The sequence below is a fragment of the Rhamphochromis sp. 'chilingali' genome (assembly GCF_963969265.1).
Source record: "Rhamphochromis sp. 'chilingali' genome assembly, chromosome: 11".
Classification (NCBI taxonomy): Eukaryota; Metazoa; Chordata; class Actinopteri; order Cichliformes; family Cichlidae; genus Rhamphochromis; species Rhamphochromis sp. 'chilingali'.
The window spans coordinates 1,926,984-1,945,921 of NC_137938.1; the positions used below are offsets into that span (position 1 = coordinate 1,926,984).

Consider the following 18,938-nt stretch of genomic DNA (forward strand, 5'->3'; position numbering starts at 1 on the left):
TAAATGTATTATTTACATTCTAAACACATGCAATTAGTGGCTAACTGGTGATTCTAAATTGCCCATAAGTATCAGTGTGAGTAGCAATGGTCGTTTGTCTATGTTAGCCCTGATCAGACTGGCGACCTCACCAGGCTGCACACGGCCTCTTGGTTCCAGCCCACCGCGACCATGATAAGGCAGAAGACATTTTTTATTTGTAAATTTAGATTTCTTTATTACTCTCACTTAGATGAAAATAGGTGAAATGGGAAAATCTCTGTTTTGCATTTAGTTGTATAATTCTGCACACTAACAGTTGCCCGATCATCGTGGATATAAAAGCCAAAACTTTGACCATCTTAAATATTCAGGTTTAGTTGATCAGCAATAAAATGAATCGTCAAAGATACGAGTTGCCTGTGCACACAGTGCAGTGTCTGTCCTCTGACCTGTTGTTGACTCTGCTCCTCCAGGTTGAGTTTGACCTCCAGCGACTGTCTCGCCTCCAGAAAGGCCTTCCGATGTTTCCGATCAGCCATGTAGTACGACATGATGCCCACAGTGATGGCACAAACATAAATCACAAGGTTGGCTAGAAGCTTGAAAACAAGAAGTGAGAGTACATTCATAATTTCACTTCTGTGCACTCTTACAAGTTTATAAATGACACAACTTACTTTTTAAAAATTCACATATATTTAAAACAGTACAGCAAATGGAAATCCTGTAACTATAATCACCACACACTGTGAGTTTGCATGTTCTCAGTCCAAAGACATGCAGTCAGTGTTATTAGGCTAACCGGTGATTCTACATTGCCTGTAGTGTAGATGTAAATGTGAGTGTGAATGGTTGTGCGTCTCTCTGTGTAGCCCTTTTGTGTAAGGTGTACCACAGAGCAGGGATAGGCTCCCCCCACGCTGAATCAGATAAGTGGAAGAAAATGAATAGGATGAATGGGAATGAATACGTTTTTATTCCAAATGTGTAACTGCACATTTAAGGAGGGGTTTTGTTTGATAGTGTTTTTTCACACTGACAGTTTCTTTTTTATATTAATGTTTCTCCCACAAATCCAAAGTCACCCATCAAAACTACACAACTAATTGATTAACTGCATAAACATTCACTGAGCTCAGCAAAAGTACTAACACATCAGCTAGCTAACGTTACTATGGTACTCTTTTCTCTATGGTTGGACCAAGTCCTTTGCACTACTTCCACGTACTTTGCAACCTGTCCTGTCCAGCAGGTCTTTCTCTTGTTTTGAATTTATTGTTTGTATATATGTATTGCTGCTGTCTTGTAACCGTCCAAAAGGCTTCCTCGCATAAAGGGCGCTTTATCATAGGGAAAAAAGAAAGTGAAGAAGAAACGTGATGGAAGACTTTTCTTCTTCACATTCTGGAAGAAGAAAAAGATCGTCGTCTGAGAAACCGTCAGTTTCCCAGTAGATTTAGAAGTGTGTGATTGTCGGCTTACATGGAGTCCTCTAACAACAACTTTTGTGGCGTTTCCTGCAGGATCTCGGAAACAGGTGGATCGAGCTGACGCACGGGTTTTGGGAACAGAGGAAACTGAGACATGGGGCACCGTCACCAGAAGAAAATATAGTGCACTTTGTCCCTCACCTCACTGTAAATAAACGCACGCTTTATTTAATGAGTCCTGCGTGTGGGTTCTGCAGCCGCATATCTGACGATACCAGTTTTTAAATTGTGTTGATAGGTCACATCAAACCACAGTTATGATTAAAAAAAAAAAAATTTGCATTTGAAGTTATGAGAATAATTTGTTAAAGATGTTTGTTAAAGTTTGTGGTTTTTACAGTGAAAAATATAACTTCTTTCTACTCTGATGTTATGTTTAATTTAGATCAATTGCATTAATACAGTATTCCTAAATGAAAAAATAACTAAAGTGAGATGTGAGGTTGTGCTGAAAAGAATGATACCAAACAAGGCAAGGTAAACAGTTTTTAATGGTGAAATGCAGAGGTGAAATCAAAAGTAGTCAAAAAAGGCCAATTATACCCTGGACGCCAGAGGGTTAAACATGTGCATGATCATTCCACATAGCTGATGTGCACAGTCCCTGGGCAGCCTGCGACAAGAGGGCAGAGTGGGGCCTGAATCAAACCTGTTGAAAAACAGTTGTTCATTCACAGGGGTGTAGTCTGAAAGTACATATATGAGGCTATAATGTAGGAACCAAGGTGTATGCATCCTTGATGTTTGCATACAGTAAGTCCAATTAAATCCTGACAAAAGGATGTGCTTCTCCAGGAATTTCCTTAACCCTGGAGAACCTATGGGGTCAGAGCCGACCCCATGGGTTTTCTAGGGAAACCATGGGGTCAAATTTGGGTTCTCCATGGGTTCTCCAGGGTTAATGTACTTCAACGTCTTCCGCAGTTTTTCTTGGTCTGCAAACTCACAGTACAATCCTGTGCAGGGTCGTAGTGATTTTCTTCTTTCAGACTACAATTCCCTACAATTGGCTAGTTCATTCACAAAGCATCTTGGCATTTGTACTGGGCTCCTTAGACACACTAGTCTTCTTTCTGTACTGTATGGCTCTCTTTGAATTTCTTGATGATACTCCAGTTCTTGACATTTGGAAACACTGTGGAAACTTTGAATATCCCTCTCCTACTTTCTGAGCACCAAAAATTATTTTTCTTAATTCTAAAATGATTTCTTTTGGTTATTGCTATAATCCTTTCTCAAGTGACAGCTTAAACCCTTGCTCAGGGTTCATACACCTTTTTCCAGAGTAAAATTCAGCACTTTCAAGGTCCATTTTAAAGCTTTTCCAGCACATTACCACTTTGATAAATTACATATTTATACAAATACATACAAACTCAAAATGATTTCACTTTTTTGAAATCGTACAAAAAAAAAAGAAAGAAAAAAAGTATTATGCTATATGTCACTTGACAAATAACTTCAAATAAAATAAATAAAGAAAAAAATGGGGAAAATAAAGGCATAGTGCATTCTTTTTTAAAAATAAAATGTGCACTAACAACTCAAAATACTACAAAAATAGCAGGGGTGCAACGATACACAAAATTCACGGTTCGGTTCGATACTTTGGTGTCATGGTTCGATATTTTTTCGATACAAAAAAATGTTCATGCCTTTTTAATTTATCATTTATTAAAATTATAAATATATATTTTAACCCAAAAGTACAGTTTTTGAATTTAATGGTGCTGAAACAAAGTAATAAAAAAAAAAATCTGATTGAGGAATCACTCATCTTTGGAAAAGAGAGTTTATTACACAGAAATGTCTCTTTCCAAAATAAAAGCTATACTATCCGCTTCTTCTGGGCTATATTCTCAGCAGCATATTAAACGGCTGTCTAAATGACTCGGGTAAAGTTTGTAGCATGCATGCTTGTTGTTTTTGTCTGCTTCCACTTGTCTTTGCACTAGGATGATGTCGGCGTAAATGTGCAGTCATATTCGTTGTGTTCCCACTAGTGCTGTCAGCGTTAATCTGAAATGACGTTAACGCCACAACACGGCAAATCTCCGTTAACGAGCTACCGCGGATCGCCCCGTGCATGGGGCTGGACGGCGTCAACACGTTAACAAGCTAACTGCGCTAGTTCCCACAAATTGAGCATTGCGTGGCACATCCGACATACTGTTTTACTTTAGTCCATGACGCGCTTACCTTCAGGGTCATCCGTCACATGAAGACCAAAATAGTTCCAAATGCCAGATCTGAATGAGGGTGGGGGAGGTTCAATTTGCCATGTTGCAACGAGCTTAGCTTCTGTCTTGCTAGCTTGCGCTGCGCTCAGTTGATCTGCACTCGACAGTGCAACCTAGGCGGAGTAGTCGAGCGCAGATCCACTGAGCGCTCAACACAGACAGCATCGTCAGAAGGAAAGTTGATAAAATAAATAAAAAAAATTTGTATTGTTCAATACATATGCGTACCGAACCGAAAACACTATATCGAACGGTTCAATATCGATACGAGTATCGTTGCACCCCTAAAAAAATAGATAGGGCAAGTCAATGTATTTATTTATTTAAATATTTGGATAGACAACTTTTTTTTTTCTAGTTTTGGTTCTATACATTACCACAATAAATTTTAAATGAAACGACTCAGATGCAGTTGGAGTGCAGACCTCCAGCTTTAATTCAGTGGGTTGGGTCAAAAACACTGCATTAAATGTGAGGAACTAAAGCATTTTTTAACACAATCCCTTCATTTCAGGGTCTCAAAAGTAATTAACAAATTAAACAGATGAAAATAAAATGTTCATTTCTAGTACTTGGCTGAAAACCTTTTGCTTGCAATGACAGCTTGAAGTCATGGACATGACCAGATGCTGGGTTTTCTTCTTTTTAATGCTCTGCCAGGCCTTTAGTGCAGCGGCTTTCAGTTGCTGTTTGTTTGTGGGTATGATTTGGGTCATTGTCCATCTGTATTATGAAACACTGCCCAATCAATTTGACTGGCTTTAGCTGGATTCGAGCAGACAGTTTGTCTTTCAAACACCTCAGACTTCATTAGGCTGCTTCTGTCCTGTGTCGCATCATCAATAAACACTAAGTGCCACTGGCAGCCATGCAGGCCCAAGCCATCACACTGCCTCTGTTGTGTTTTACAGATGATGTGTTGGCTTTGGATCATGACCTGTTCAACACCTTCTTCATATTTGTCTTGCAATGATTCCGGTAGAGGTGGATATTGATTTCATCTCTCCAAAAATGTAATGTTAATGTTTGTTTGTTTTTAAGCAAACTTCAATATATACTTTCTAATCTTCAGACTTATGAGTGTCTTGCACCTTGCAGAAAAACATCTGCATTTACTTTCATGCAGTCTTCTCTTTGTGGTAGACTTGTATATCCATATGACTACCTCCTGGAAACTGTTAGTTACTTGGTTGGCTGTTGTGAAGGGTTTCTTTTCACCATGGAAATGATTCTGCGATCATCCACCACTGTTGTCGTGGACGTCTAGGTCTTTTTGAGTTGCTGAGTTCACCAGTGCTTGCTTTCTTTCTCAGGATGCACCAAACTGTACATTTTGCCGTTCCTAACAGTGTGAGTTTTTTCTCTTTCCGCAGTTTAAGGGTGGCTTGTTTCACCTGCACAGAGAGCTCCATTGACCACATGATGTCTGTTCACAGCAAAATCTTCCAAATGCAAGCACGACTCCTCAAATCAACTCCAGGTCTTTTATCTGCTTGATAATGACAGAACGAAGGAACTGCCCACACCACATCAGTTGTCCAATTACTTTTGGTCCCTTTAAAAAGAGGGCGGCACAAGGAGCTGAAACTCCTAAAACCTTCATCCAGTTTGAATGTGGATACTCTCAAATGAAAGCTGAGCATCTACAGATTATGTCCATGTCCATTATATACAGTAACCATAATTGAAATCTGGTTTAGTAAATAGGTAGAAAAAAAACCTTTGGCCAGTGTCCAAATATATATGGACCTAACTGTGTATATATTTATATATAGTGCAACAACAACAAGAAAAACGCATATTTCATTTCACGTTTCCTCAGTAAGACCATAAGCAATTAACACAAATAATCCTAGAAGTTCATCATACTGCAAAGGCAAAAGGTTGCATTGTATGCTTTGAGGCGACTGTGTTGTGCTATATAAATAAAATTGAATTGAACTGAATTGAATTGCATATAGTATTGTAACGGTTGGTTAAATGTTATTTTATAGTGACATGTTGGTTATCTCTGCACACTGTTGTTATTTCTTTAAGATACATGTTTGGTCGTGCTGCAGGAAAAAGGGAGTTAATGTATGCACGAAGGGGAGGGGGGGTCCTTGTTGTGTGACTGTGCGGGGCTGAAGTGAGGTGTTGTACGAGGGCACTCTCCCGGAGTTAACGGCCCGTTTGCCTGTGTTACCGAATAAACGGACAAACTGAGATCCAAACGTCTGGTTCTTGCAAACGTTACACTGGTGTCAGAAGTGAAGAGAGAAAAAAAACAAAAACAAAAAAACACCGAAAACGCCCGACACCCTGTTGCTGGCGACGCTGACCGTCACGAGACACGAGGATGTTGCCAGGCAAGATTAAGAAGGAGACGGAGGAGAGGCAGGTTCGTCCGCACTCGCCTGCCCATAGATTGAGGGAAACGGCGACTTTTGCCATGTTCCAGTGATGATTGCGGGGGTGTCCTGTACGGCCCTTCTGGACACGGGGTCCAAGGCAATGCTGGTCCGACCCGATGTTGTCCCAGCCGGAGCTGCTGTGCAACCAACTAATGTGCGACTTAAGACTGTGACCGGTGATCTGGCCCCAATTAGAGGGAGGGGAGTGTTCCAGTTTAAGGTGGGGGACCTCGGCGTACCTTATGCTGCCTGGGTGGCTGACGTGCAGGACGCCTGCATCCTTGGGCTGGATTTTTTGCGAGCCATTGGTGGTGTACTGGACTTAGGCAAAGGCTTCCTCGTACTCCCTGATGGGAAGAAGGTGCAGCTTATTCCTCTCCGGTCTGCCCAGCATCTGCCGTGGCGTCCACCTCCACCTCCGAGACCCCTGCAGACCCGCCAGCAGAACAGCAAGCGGGGGAGGAGGAGAGGCTCTCAGCAGTGAGGAGCATCTGGTCAAAGAACTGTGAGGGGCTGACTCCACAGCAGCAAGAGAGTCTATGGCAGGTACTAAGAGAGTTTAGTGACATTTTTGCCCTGAAAGAAAGTGATGTTGGCTTGACACACTTGGTAGAGCACGTCATTGAGACCGGGGATGCCCAGCCTATTAAAGTGCGCCCCCGCCGCCTGCCCCTGGCTCATCAGGAGGCTGCTGACAGAGAGTTGTGTGAAATGAGAGTTGTGTGAAATGATAGCCCGTAGGCCTCTGCTGTGGTGATGGTGCCTAAGAAAAAAAGCCCAAGGATGCGTTTCTGTGTGGACTACAGACCACTCAACAAAGTGACGAAAAAGGACTCTTACCCCCTTCCCAGGATTGATGAGTCTCTCGATTTAGTAGCCGGATCCTCCTGGTTCTCCACCCTGGACCTGCGGAGTGGCTACTGGCAGGTGCCACTGTCCCCTGAATCCAGACCGAAGACAGCATTCTGCACTAACAGGGGACTATGGCAGTTCAAAGTCCTGAGCTTTGGTCTTTGCAACGCTCCTGCGACCTTCGAGAGGCTTATGGACAGTGTGCTGGCTGGCGTCCCACGGCAACGGTGTCTGGTTTACCTGGATGATCTTCTAGTGCACAGGAGCTCGTTTGATGCTGCCCTGGATGCCCTGAGACAAGTGTTGGGGAGGGTGGCGACTGCAGGCCTGAAGCTGCACCCCGACAAGTGCCACTTCATGAGGAGGGAGGTAGAGTTTCTGGGCCACAAGCTGGGTCGTGAGGGCATCAGCACTTTGGAGGAAAAAATTCACACCATTACTGAGTGGCCCACACCAGTGGACCAGAAACAGCTCAAAAGCTTCCTAGGACTGGCGTCTTATTACAGGAGGTTTGTGAAGGGCTTTTCCTCTATAGCTGCACCACTCTTCCGCCTGCTGCAGAAGGACCGTGACTTCATCTGGACCCAGGACTGTCAGCAGGCATTCAACACCCTCCGCAGATCGCTGACAGAGTCCCCAGTCCTCGCCCCCCCTGACCCCACCCTGCCTTTTGTCCTGGACACTGACGCAAGTAATGTGGGGCTGGGAGCTGTGTTGTTGCAGGTTGGGCCGGAAGGTGAGAAGGTGGTGGTGTACTTCAGCCGGGTCCTGAACAGGAGTGAGCGGCGCTACTGTGTCACACGACGTGAGCTGCTGGCCGTGGTGGCAGGGGCGAGACACTTTAAGTACTACCTGTGTGGCACATCATTTGTTATCAGAACTGATCATGCCGCCCTCCAGTGCCTGATGTCTTTCAGGGAGCCAGAGGGACAGGTGGCTCGCTGGCTGGAGGAGCTCCAAGCCTTCAATTTCACTGTGGAGCACAGAACAGGGACGCACCATTCTAACGCAGACGCCCTCTCTCGCCGCCCATGTGCTGCAGCTGGCTGCCGTTACTGTGAAAAGCGAGAGGAGATAGAGCGGGAACTCACAACAATAGACGGAGCAACACAGCTCGCCTGCAGGGCTCTTCTGGTGGTGGATGCAGCGGAGTGGAGGGCACGGCAGAAACAAGTCACTGACCTGCTGTCAGTCCTGCAGTGGCTGGAGAGGGAGGAGCAACCCCTTTGGGATGAGGTCACTGGGTTTTCCGTCTGTACCAGGGGGCTGTGGGCCAGGTTTGCAGCTCACAGGCTGAAGGAGGGAGTGTTGGAGCGTGCCTGGAAGGATCCTGCCACAGGGGAGGAGAGGTGGCAGGTTGTGGTGCCAAGGTCGCTGAGGTCAGCTGTGCTGGAAGCCTGCCATGGGAGCACTGGCTCCGGCCACTTTGGGATCTCCAAGACCCTCCGCCGCCTCCGCCAGGGCTACTACTGGGGTCAGCAGCGGAGGGATGTGGAGGACTTTTGCCGCAGCTGTGATGCATGTTCCTCGCACAAAGGGCCACAGGACCAGTCCCGGGCTCAGCTTCAGCAGCAACCAGCAGGAGCTCCAATGGAGCGAGTAGCTGTGGACGTCATGGGCCCATTTCCTCGTACAGACAGAGGAAACCGCTTTGTCCTTGTGGCCATGGACTATTTTACCAAGTGGCTGGAAGCATATGCCATCCCAGATCAGGAGGCTGAGACTGTCACTGATGTATTAGTGGAGGGGATGTTCAGCCGCTTTGGAACAGCAGAGACCCTCCACAGTGACCAGGGGCGTAACTTTGAGTCCAAGGTATTTGCTGCCATGTGTGAACGCCTTGGGATTAAGAAGACTCGCACCACCCCACTTCACCCCCAAAGCGATGGACTGGTGGAAAGGTTTAACAGGACGCTGGCCCAGCAGCTAGCCATCCTTACCTCAGAACACCAACGGGACTGGGACTACCATCTTCCCCTTATCCTCATGGCCTACAGGTCGGCAGTGCAAGACTCCACCCAATGTACGCCTGCCCTGCTCATGTTAGGGAGAGAGCTGAGAACTCCTGCAGAGTTGGCTTTTGGGAAGCCCCCGGACGCGCCAGAGGCACCACCAGGCCGGGACTACGCAAGGAAGCTGCAGGACCGGCTGGATTCTGCACATTCCTACGCCCGGGAGCAGCTGGCGAAGGCAAGCCTGCGCCAAAAGAGGAATTATGACATCACCACTAAGGGGAGGCACTTCCGTGCTGGGGAGCTGGTGTGGGTCTACAGCACAAAGAGCACGGTGTCCTAAACTGGATTGCAGCTGGGTGGGGTCCTGGAGCGAGTGGGGGAAGTTGTTTACAGAGTGCAGTTGCCTCCTAGAGGGAGGAAAGTGACCGGATGGCCCCCTATGGAGAGGGCAGTCCCTCCCCTCCTTCCCTGAGGGACGAGTACAGAGCTCCCATGACCCTGCACAGAGGGACCCCCGGCCGGAGCTGCGTTCCCCTCCCTCGGACTCTTCACCTCAAAGCCCCGAAGCTCCGTGTACACCCCAGGGGCTCAGGAGGTCAAGGAGGGAACGTAGGCTACCACCCCGCCTCAGAGACTGTGTTGTTCCCTCGGGGATGAGGAACTTATTGCTGGGGGGGCAGTGTAACGATGGTTAAATGTTATTTTACAGTGACATGTTGGTTATCTCTGCACACTGTTGTTATTTCTTTAAGATACATGTTTGGTCGTGCTGCAGGAAAAAGGGAGTTAATGTGTGCAGGAAGGGGAGGGGTGTCCTTGTTGTTGTGTGACTGTGCGGGGCTGAAGTGAGGTGTTGTACGAGGGCACTCTCCCGGAGTTAACGGCCCGTTTGCCTGTGTTACCGAATAAACGGACAAACTGAGATCCAAACGTCTGGTTCTTGCGAACGTTACAGTATATAATAGGGATGGACCGAGCCGATATTACGTATCGGTCCGATACTGACCTAAATTACTGGATTTAGGTCACCTGCAACATGGCGCAACTCAGCTCATAACCTTAGCACGTCGGAGCAGTACGCATCACGTGAGAGCGGCTGTGGCGTGCAAGACCTGTCGGCGCTCTGGTTGAGCATTTGGAGCCTCGCTACCAAACCAGCATTTCATCTCTTAAGAAGTTATCGCAGAGAGAAGTAAAGCAAGTGTGTAAGTTCATCTCTGAATGTTAGTAAAGCATTCCAGCCTTAAGCTTAACAACCGATATATGGAGCGACTGCCTCTTCTTGCTGCTACTTCAATCATGAAACTGATCAATGATCAGCTGATCGTCTTTTCTGTCGCGAGTCCGTCTCTCTCGTTTGTTTTTGTCTCACTTTGCACCAGAAAGAGGAAACCAGCGGCTGAACAACAGCAGCACGTTTAAGCTTGATCAGCTGTTGTTAGAATTTATTTAATATTACTTTCTACACCAGGATCCTTTCTATGCAGCTGACGGCTGTAACTGTGCAGGGGCGGATCTAGCAAAGTTTAGCCAGGGGGGCCGATAGGGCATGAACAGGGAAAAGGGGGCACAAAGACATACTTTTCTTTCTTATTCTCATTTAAAATGTCTAGCTTTTAATAAATAATTATCTGAATCTTACACCAAAGTTTTAATCTGATGTAAAATGTATAGAAGTCCATTACTGTATATTATTTAGACTGTTAAGTCTAATATACCCTGGTAAGCTATAGTACTTTTTCCTTTGGGAAGGCACCACCTGTGCAGTCTGCAGTTCTGTTGAAGAAAGATGTTGAATCTATTTAATTATTGTAGAAAAGTTATTGATTTCTGTGCATTTTGTTTTTTGTCTGCTCGTTCACACTACAAATAAAATGCGACAGCAAACGCGCTCTAGTGTGAACGCTTGAAGCGGCCGCATGCACAAAAAAAAGACATCACACACAACGCGCTCTGTTTAGACCCAGACTACCCATTTGGAAAAGATATATATAAATCTTATAAAGTTTGTATCTGTCTTGTGTGAAACTTATATGCTTTTCATATAAGTGTGAAAACAGATATAAGATCCCTTGAAAAATTATATAATGAAACTTATATGTTTTGGATACTTACTAAAACAATGTATGAAAGTAATGCGAAAGTGGCCACTTTCATGAGTAAATTATGTAAGCCTTATATGATTTACTCATGAAAATGGCCACTTTCATGAGTAAATCATATAAGTTTTTACTATTTCTTTTCCGTATGGGTAGGGCTGTGCGATATGTCCAAAACCTCATATCCCGATATAAGACATCTATCGCCCAATAACGATATAAATCACAGAAATGTAACATTTTCTGTAAACTCTGTGAATCTCGGGCAGCTCGACCTGCGTGAAGTGTTTCCAGCTGTGCGTCATGTAGCTGAGTCGAGTGTTTTAACCGATGCATGAAACGATACATTTTTAGACATAAGTTGTAACGGCGCCGTTTCTTTGTGAGTATTTATTACACGGCGTGCTGCGGGGGAAAGCCTGTTCTAACGTTTGAGTCTAAGGTTTATTTTTTAGCACCTGGCGGCTCTTTTTTACTTCTCATCCATAAATAATCTGCATCTTTCACGTGATTCAGTTTATTTTGAAAAGTCTCAACAGGATCTTGAGCTTTATTGTGAAAGGTTTATGTAGAACATAAACAAGCGGACACGCGATGCTGTTACCGTCGTTGTTGCTAACCACAACACATACAAACAGGCGCTTGTCCGTCCGTGGTGTGGTTATATTAAATATAAGAGAAAGAGAGAACTTTAAGAAATTAATAATAACTACAGTGACCATCAGAACCATGAACAAATATTGCCGTAAACAGTTTATTTTGTGACACCACGAAACAAACGACAGCGTAAAATGAAACGACAGACGTTTTTATATCGTCATCCGATATATATCGTTATATTGAACAGCCCTAACCCAGACCAAACAGTATTGTTTGACTGATGGCCTTAATATAAAGACTTCAGACTTTATGTTTCCCAATTTTGCTTTAAGTTACTCTGTTATTTACATAATAATGTAAATAACCTAATAATGATCCTTACTGCTGTTTTAGAGGAGCGCTGCTTCAGAATCAGAATCAGAATCAGAATACTTTATTGATCCCTGGGGGAAATTATTTTTTGTTACAGTGCTCCATTTTAAACCAACATTAAGACAAGACAGACAATACGCTAACTAAGAATAGTACAATATATACATATATATACATACATACATACATAAGTCACTTATAAATAAATATTTGGAAAAGAAACATGTGTAGCTGTAGCAGCAAACAGTGTGTTAAGTGGATGCGTTGTACAGGGAGATGGCCACAGGCAGGAATGATTTCCTGTGTCGTTCAGTGGTGCTTTTCGGTAATCTCAGTCTCTCACTGAACGAGCTCCTGTGACTGACCAGCATGTCATGGAGTGGGTGGGAGGTGTTATCCAACATTGTCTTTATCTTGGACAGCATCCGCCTCTCCGACACCACCTTGAGGGAGTCCAGCTCCATCCCCACAACATTGCTGGCCTTACGGATCAGTTTATTAAGTCTGTTGGCATCTGCGACCCTCAGCCTGCTCCCCCAGCATGCAACAGCATAGAGGATCGCACTGGCCACCACAGACTCATAGAAAATCCTCAGCATTTTCTGGCAGATGTTGAAGGATAGTTTCTGTCAGAATCTGCAGATTATACAGGACAAATAAAATGTTCACGTTTCTCCAACGTTGTCGTCCCAACAGTTTCACTGACATCTACACGGGATGGCCAGGAAGCGTTCACGTCGTCTTCTCCGGCGCTGATAATTGGCGTCTGTCTTGTGTCAGTGACGTAAAAGACGGATTCAATGCGACCTGACCATCAAACAGCAGTCGCTTTCTAAAACATCAGATATGTATCAGATTCAGGACCACATATGAAAGTGACCCAGATCGGATTTGATGCGCTTTCACCTGCAGTGTGAACGTAGCCTTAGAGTTCCTTGAGTTTGTCAGTTAGCCGTTTCTGCAAATCCTCCAGACTCTTTTCATTTTCTGTTGCAGGTCTTTGAAGCCTGTTGGACTTCAGATGAAGCACAATCTTCCTTCAGACTCAGCAAAAAAGAAAAATAGCAGACGGGTTATTTAAAAAAAATAATAAATCCCAATACAACTATCAGTGATATGCTTAACTTTGTTTCTGTCTTTGTTATTGCTGAAGTCCTAAATGATCACAGACTGCATTGGGATTCTCAGCTCTATTTAACCCCTCAAAGTGTTCCCAAAGGAACCAAGTTAACACTTTAAAAAGCTGCAAATTGTAAGACATACAAATATAGACAGTGTTCTTCTATTTGGGTGGTGACAACTTTGCTGCTATATAGCCTTTATTCAGAAAGCCCTGGTTATATTGGGCTAATGTTTAAAGCTTTCAGTTGAGGGAACTAATTACAGTCACTGTTACTGCTAAGTAATGTTAGCTAGGTTAACGCATATTCCATAAATTATCACTAGTACTGCTTTACTGCATCACACTCACAATTTATCCTGTGAATTTGCTAACTAGCGAAAATAAACAAATTAGCATTACTGTGTAATGTGCACGTACCTTTCATGTGACTCGAGAACGCAGACTCCCCCACTGTGAAAATCCTTTTTGCAGACTTTGCATGTGGCTATGCATGGATTTGGTCCTCGTCTTATCCATAATTCGTATTTGTCGTTTTCCAGCCAACACTCATTAAAACAGACTGACTGACGCAGAGGTGCAAAGCACGCCCCAGTGGAGAAATGTTTCTTTTAGCCTTTTTGACTCATTTTCTTTCTCCATCTGATCAGCAAACTATGCAATCAAATACTCATATGTTGTGAATGAAATACAGTTTTAAGCACCACATCCAAAATTCAAGCACTTTTGAAACCCTGAAAAGACAATATTAAAATCCAAGAAAGGATTTCAAGCACCTACACAAACCCTGCTTGCTGAAGTTTTTATAAAGTGTGTAAACTGGAAGGTAAGCCTCAGCTTTAGTTCGATTTTACAAGCTTTGAGCGTTGAAAAGTTAAAGCACATCACTGCACAGCATTGGTTTCAGCTGTAGCTCAATAAAAAGGTGGCGTTTTCAGCAGGGTGATAACTTTTTTGGTTCACAGCCATCTTCTGCTTATCCTTTGCATGGTTGTGGGGGGATTGAGCCTAGAGGCAGGATACACCCTGGACAGGTCACCAGGCTGATGCAAAGCTAACACTGAGAGACACACTGTAACGCACTAACTGCATGTCTTTGGGCTGTGGAAGGAAGCTGCAGAGAAACCATGCAAACAGCCACCGGCCATTTTTTGTTCCTGAAATAATTCTTGTATCGTGTGCAAGCAGAAATTATTTCGGTTTTCTATAGAAATAATGAAAATAGTATGTTTAGAAATGTCGCGTTGCAAATTCTCTGCTCTGCTAAAAAAAAAAGCACTAGGGGAAAAAACCCTTTTGTCCTCATTAAAGACAAAGTCAAATGGGACATAAGAGGCAAATATAACACTAATAGGTGAGTTTTATACAAATATGTGTTTAAAACAAAAACAGCACCTCCAGTTCTGCCAGTGGAGAAAATTTTCATGGAAGAATTTTATTAGCTTTTCCATTAAACGACAGATTTGGATCTAATAATACAACAGATGCAACTATCACAAACGTTATTGGTCAGACGTAGTGGCACAAATGAAAGTCACACTAGGTTTTGAGATTGACTGTAGTTCTGATAGTGTATTACCTAAATATACAGTAACTGGTTTGCACGTTTAGGACAAATATCTTCTCAAAGTGTTAATAACTGCTGAGAAAAAGACAAACAGCTGGACAAAGTGGCCCTTTTAAAAGAAGCATATGAAGTGGAATACTTTATATTGATAGATATAAAAAGTATTGATTACAGTGGCTGTTATATGTGAATGGCAGATTTAGATACTGACAAGTTGAAATAATAATTTTACCATAAAGGTGAAACTTTTCCTGTTCCTAATGCAGTTTCATGACTCTGGTTTCATCTGGACACTCGTCCATACTTTCAGGGCAGACCCGTGGCACTAATGTTAATAATAACTTGTCATGTAGTCAACTACTGCTTCTCTTAAAACACAATATATGAAAATAAACGTTATTTAAAAAGGAAACCAACAAAGAGGACTCTGCGGGTTGTTCTGTCAACTGTGTAATCTGCGTACAGTTACCAGACCTATCCAGTATTAGTTAGTATCCCTGTGAAACGGAGATATTTGGCTTTGGGCAGCTTTACTGCCTTACATCTGGCTACATGCCATTAGACACAGGAAATTCAATGCGTTAACAAACAGACAACTCAACTCTCACCTGTCTGCCGAGTGCTGCGCCGTGTATGTCATCCTGCTGCTGCTGGGCAATGGTGACACCCAGAACCAGGGTGTGGACCCCACAGGACACAGTGGTGATGAGCACAATGGGAGTCAGTCTCAAAGGCAGAGTCAGAAAAACCGAAAAACTGAAGAAAGCCTGCCAGCCTACAGTGTCGCTGGCCTGGTGGAAGCGAGCATAATTCAACCCCAGGTAGCAGAATATCTGAGCGGCTATGAGCACCCACAGGGCATAGGGCAACACCCGCCGGGAGATGCGGTCTGGCAGCAGCCCAAAGCGGCACAGCAGATAGAGAATGATATCTGCTGCCAGTCCCACTGATGCCACTAAAACAGAAGCCAGCTTATCAGCGGTGTAGACCACAGCACACATGAGGATGATGTAGCTGTCGAACAGCGCGGCAAACACAACGAGCACCAGCAGCGTTTCGTGTCTCTGCCGTCTAAAGTAGGTCTGGTAAAGATTCTCCAAGGACTCGGGCGCAAAGGTCAGGCGCATGAAACGCGGCAGACAGAGACAGCATCCCGAGGTCCGCACCGTGACCTCGTGTGTTCGCCCCACTGCCTGCCCGGGGTCAGAGGGCAACGTCACAGAGCAGTCTGCTGAATACTCAGCAGAATACTCGGGCTCAGAAAAGGCTCGGTTCCGAGGCATGGTTTACATTCAGCTGCAGCTCCCAGTCTTCTTTCAAAAACAATGGAAGCATAAATCAAACACCGACCGAAGTCTCAGGTTCACATCCTGTGAGGGAAGCCCACACGTGTGGACAGCAGACTGTCAGGACACTGGAGAGACGTCCTCTCTGCATCCACAGTCACTCCATCCAGTGAGGTCACTTGACGTGCTTAGCCTTCTCTCATAGGTCCAATCTGAGCACGCCTACTCTTCATCATCGTGATGTCCACCTCTGGTTTTTCAGCTTTGCAAATGGGACCGTTTCACCTGAGCCCGGTCGTCTCCGTAGGCCACATATCAAAGTTGGACGTATTAACATTTACTCCGCTGATTTTCTTTGTGTCACTGCCTTCATTCCTCCGCTTTCCATAAATCTCACATGACCTGAATAAAGAAACACAAAGTCACCAGAGAGCAACAGGTAGAAGTGTCACGCTAACTTTTTTAACTGCTCTTTTTCCCGGGTGGAATCATTACACAGCAGACATCTTTAATGGCTTTAAATGACAAGAATCGCAGGGGGAACATTTGAACTTATTTTGGATTTTCTCTCACGCAGTCAAGATTATACACATACACGCCGCTAATATTTGGTTAAATGTCCCTTAGCAAGTTGCACCTTGACTACATGCTTTCGACAGCCATGAACAACCTTCTGGGTGGATATTTGACCACTTTTCTTCTCTGCTGAACTGATAGAATTCATTTCAGTTAGGCTTTTAAGTATAGTCCACGGCGCTTCTCAAATGTCTTGTACAGCAGTTCCAGGCCTTCTCAAATTCACTCACTTTCCAGTCCTTGTCCCTAAACTTTTTCAAAGTACGGCTTTTTGTTTGCTAATCTGCTTATCTTAACACTGAACTACGAGGCACTTAGCTTAAGGGATGAACAGCCAACTATTTTAACCTGCAAACTTAATCCATGCACTTTGCTGCACCAGATGCGTTTACATATCTGGTGTAGCAAAATATGTAAACAATATTTTAGTTGAATCTATGAACAAAGGCAAAGATGGATACCAGTTCAGCTCACGGGTGACCGCGTCACTAAAGGCTATAGGTCTGAGTGTGACCCACAAAAGTGATTACTAAAGCACTATTAACTGCAAAATAATGAGCTGTGTGCCCTAAAACATGCAGGGGAAACAAAAGAAGAAGAAGTGGTTACACAGCAAATGAACAGCATGTGAAAGTCAAAGCCAAAAGTTTATCCACGGAGGCAGACGTCCGCAGCCGTGTGACGGTGCAGGTTGGGTGTTTGGGGCTGCTGCTCAGTCAGGAGCCGTGGGGATCTCCGCACAATGGATACGAATGTAGAAAAGTAGTGTCAGAGTTTGATCCAGCACACAGTACCAAAAGGGTTTTGGACAGTGCCTTTATTTTTTCGGCATGGCAACGATCCCGAACACATTACAAATGCACAACATAAAACTGTGCGTCAGAGACGATCCTCCAAACTCAGACTTTAATATCATGAAGCAGTGTGTGAGTACGAAGAGGAACTTTGGGATGTCCTTCTAGGAGCCCGGAGAACTATTTCTGAAGACTGCGAACACATTTTAAAAGCTTGTTGATGACAGCTCACCTGTGCTGACGAATAAAGGCAGTCATACAAAATCTACGAAGCTCTGTTTGCTCTCTGGACTGCGTGTTTACACGTTTCAATAAATCCCTTTGTAACAAACTAACCGATGCACAGCGACAGACGGATGATTGTTCCCTGGGCTCGCACCTCTGTTAAAGGCAGGCGCTGTGAAACGGCCACATTTTGGCGTTAGGGTCTCTCCACGCTAGAGCGAGGCTCTCCGCTGTGGGCCTACCTTGTTACATGTTGCGCTCCCACAGGTACACATGTCGTAAAACCACACTAAAAACAAACAAAAGCCAGTGGGCTTGTGTTGCCTGAGGACATTTCCACGTCCACGGTACTCGCAGTGACAAAAGGGGTTCTCGGGTGGCACACGGTAGCTGTCCAACAAACCTTTCTCTGTGGCTGCGTTAGCATCTGTGTCTTTCGAACGGAAACTTATCTGGACGTGATTTCCACTTCGGCTCTTCGCTGTGTGCTTCGTGTTCACCTGCTTCACTGCAAGCTCTCCGTGGAGCTGATGCACCGCTTACCGTGAAAGCATCCGTCTCCTGTGGGTGCTAACGTTATTCCCCTCACACAGATATCAGCTACCGGAGCCCCGCACGAGACCGGATTCACGTGAAGATGGAAACAATCACTGAATCTAACGAGTCACAGAAAGTAGCCGCGGCCGGTGGCTCCGCCCCCTCCCCCACTGTTCTTAACATGAATTATTATTAATGTTATTTTTATTATTTATTTCATTATTATTATTATTTTACCTCGGATGTTTTCCGCAGAAGACACGGAACAGCTTTATCACGAGCGCAACCAACGAGGCTTCTGGTGGCTTACAAAATAAAATCACTGCTCGCGAACGTTGACGCAGGAAAGAGCAGAAGTATGATTGAAAGCTATGTGAATAATGCTCTACAGGCCACACAGCAACCCTAAAAACAAGCACCGTTTGTGTAAAATATTTATTTCAACTGTAATAACGATAATAATAATAGAACTTGCTATACAGTAAAATAAATGATCTTGTTACACTCAGAGCTTTGTCTTACCTGGAAGCCTTTTTCTCGGCTCCTCAATTTTTTTTCTATCCACTAAATCAATGCATGACAGTTCATAGTTCATTCAAAATGTAAGGCAATATGAAGATATCAGTGAAACCTAAGTGTTGAACAGAAATGCACCTGCCGCTCAGCTGATAGAGCAGGTTGTCTGCCAATCTCAGTCCACCGTTCCCCTGACCACATTTGTTTAGGTGAGACACCGAGTCCCTCCCCAAGTACATGACCTGGAGTGTAAATGTTAGGAATGACAAAAGTGATGTAACTGGCTTGATTCAATTCAGTTTTATTTAGATGATGCCAAATCACAAAAGCATTC

General features: G+C 44.3%; 1 protein-coding gene across 4 annotated transcripts in view; it reads right to left on the bottom strand.

Annotated features, from left to right (window-relative positions):
• adcy3a (adenylate cyclase 3a) overlaps positions 1-18,387 on the bottom strand; it is a 67,991-nt gene extending 49,604 nt beyond the window's left edge. The window contains exons 1-3 of one of the 4 annotated variants that reach the window (XM_080896909.1): positions 18,326-18,387; positions 15,279-16,358; positions 432-581 (exon numbers count right to left, since the gene is read on the bottom strand). In XM_080896909.1, the coding sequence (XP_080753035.1) occupies positions 432-581; positions 15,279-15,953 (825 nt within the window). In that variant the 5' untranslated portion in view covers positions 15,954-16,358; positions 18,326-18,387. The other 3 variants (XM_080896906.1, XM_080896907.1, XM_080896908.1) reach the window with 3 other exon arrangements.
• Positions 18,388-18,938: the final 551 nt, after the last annotated feature.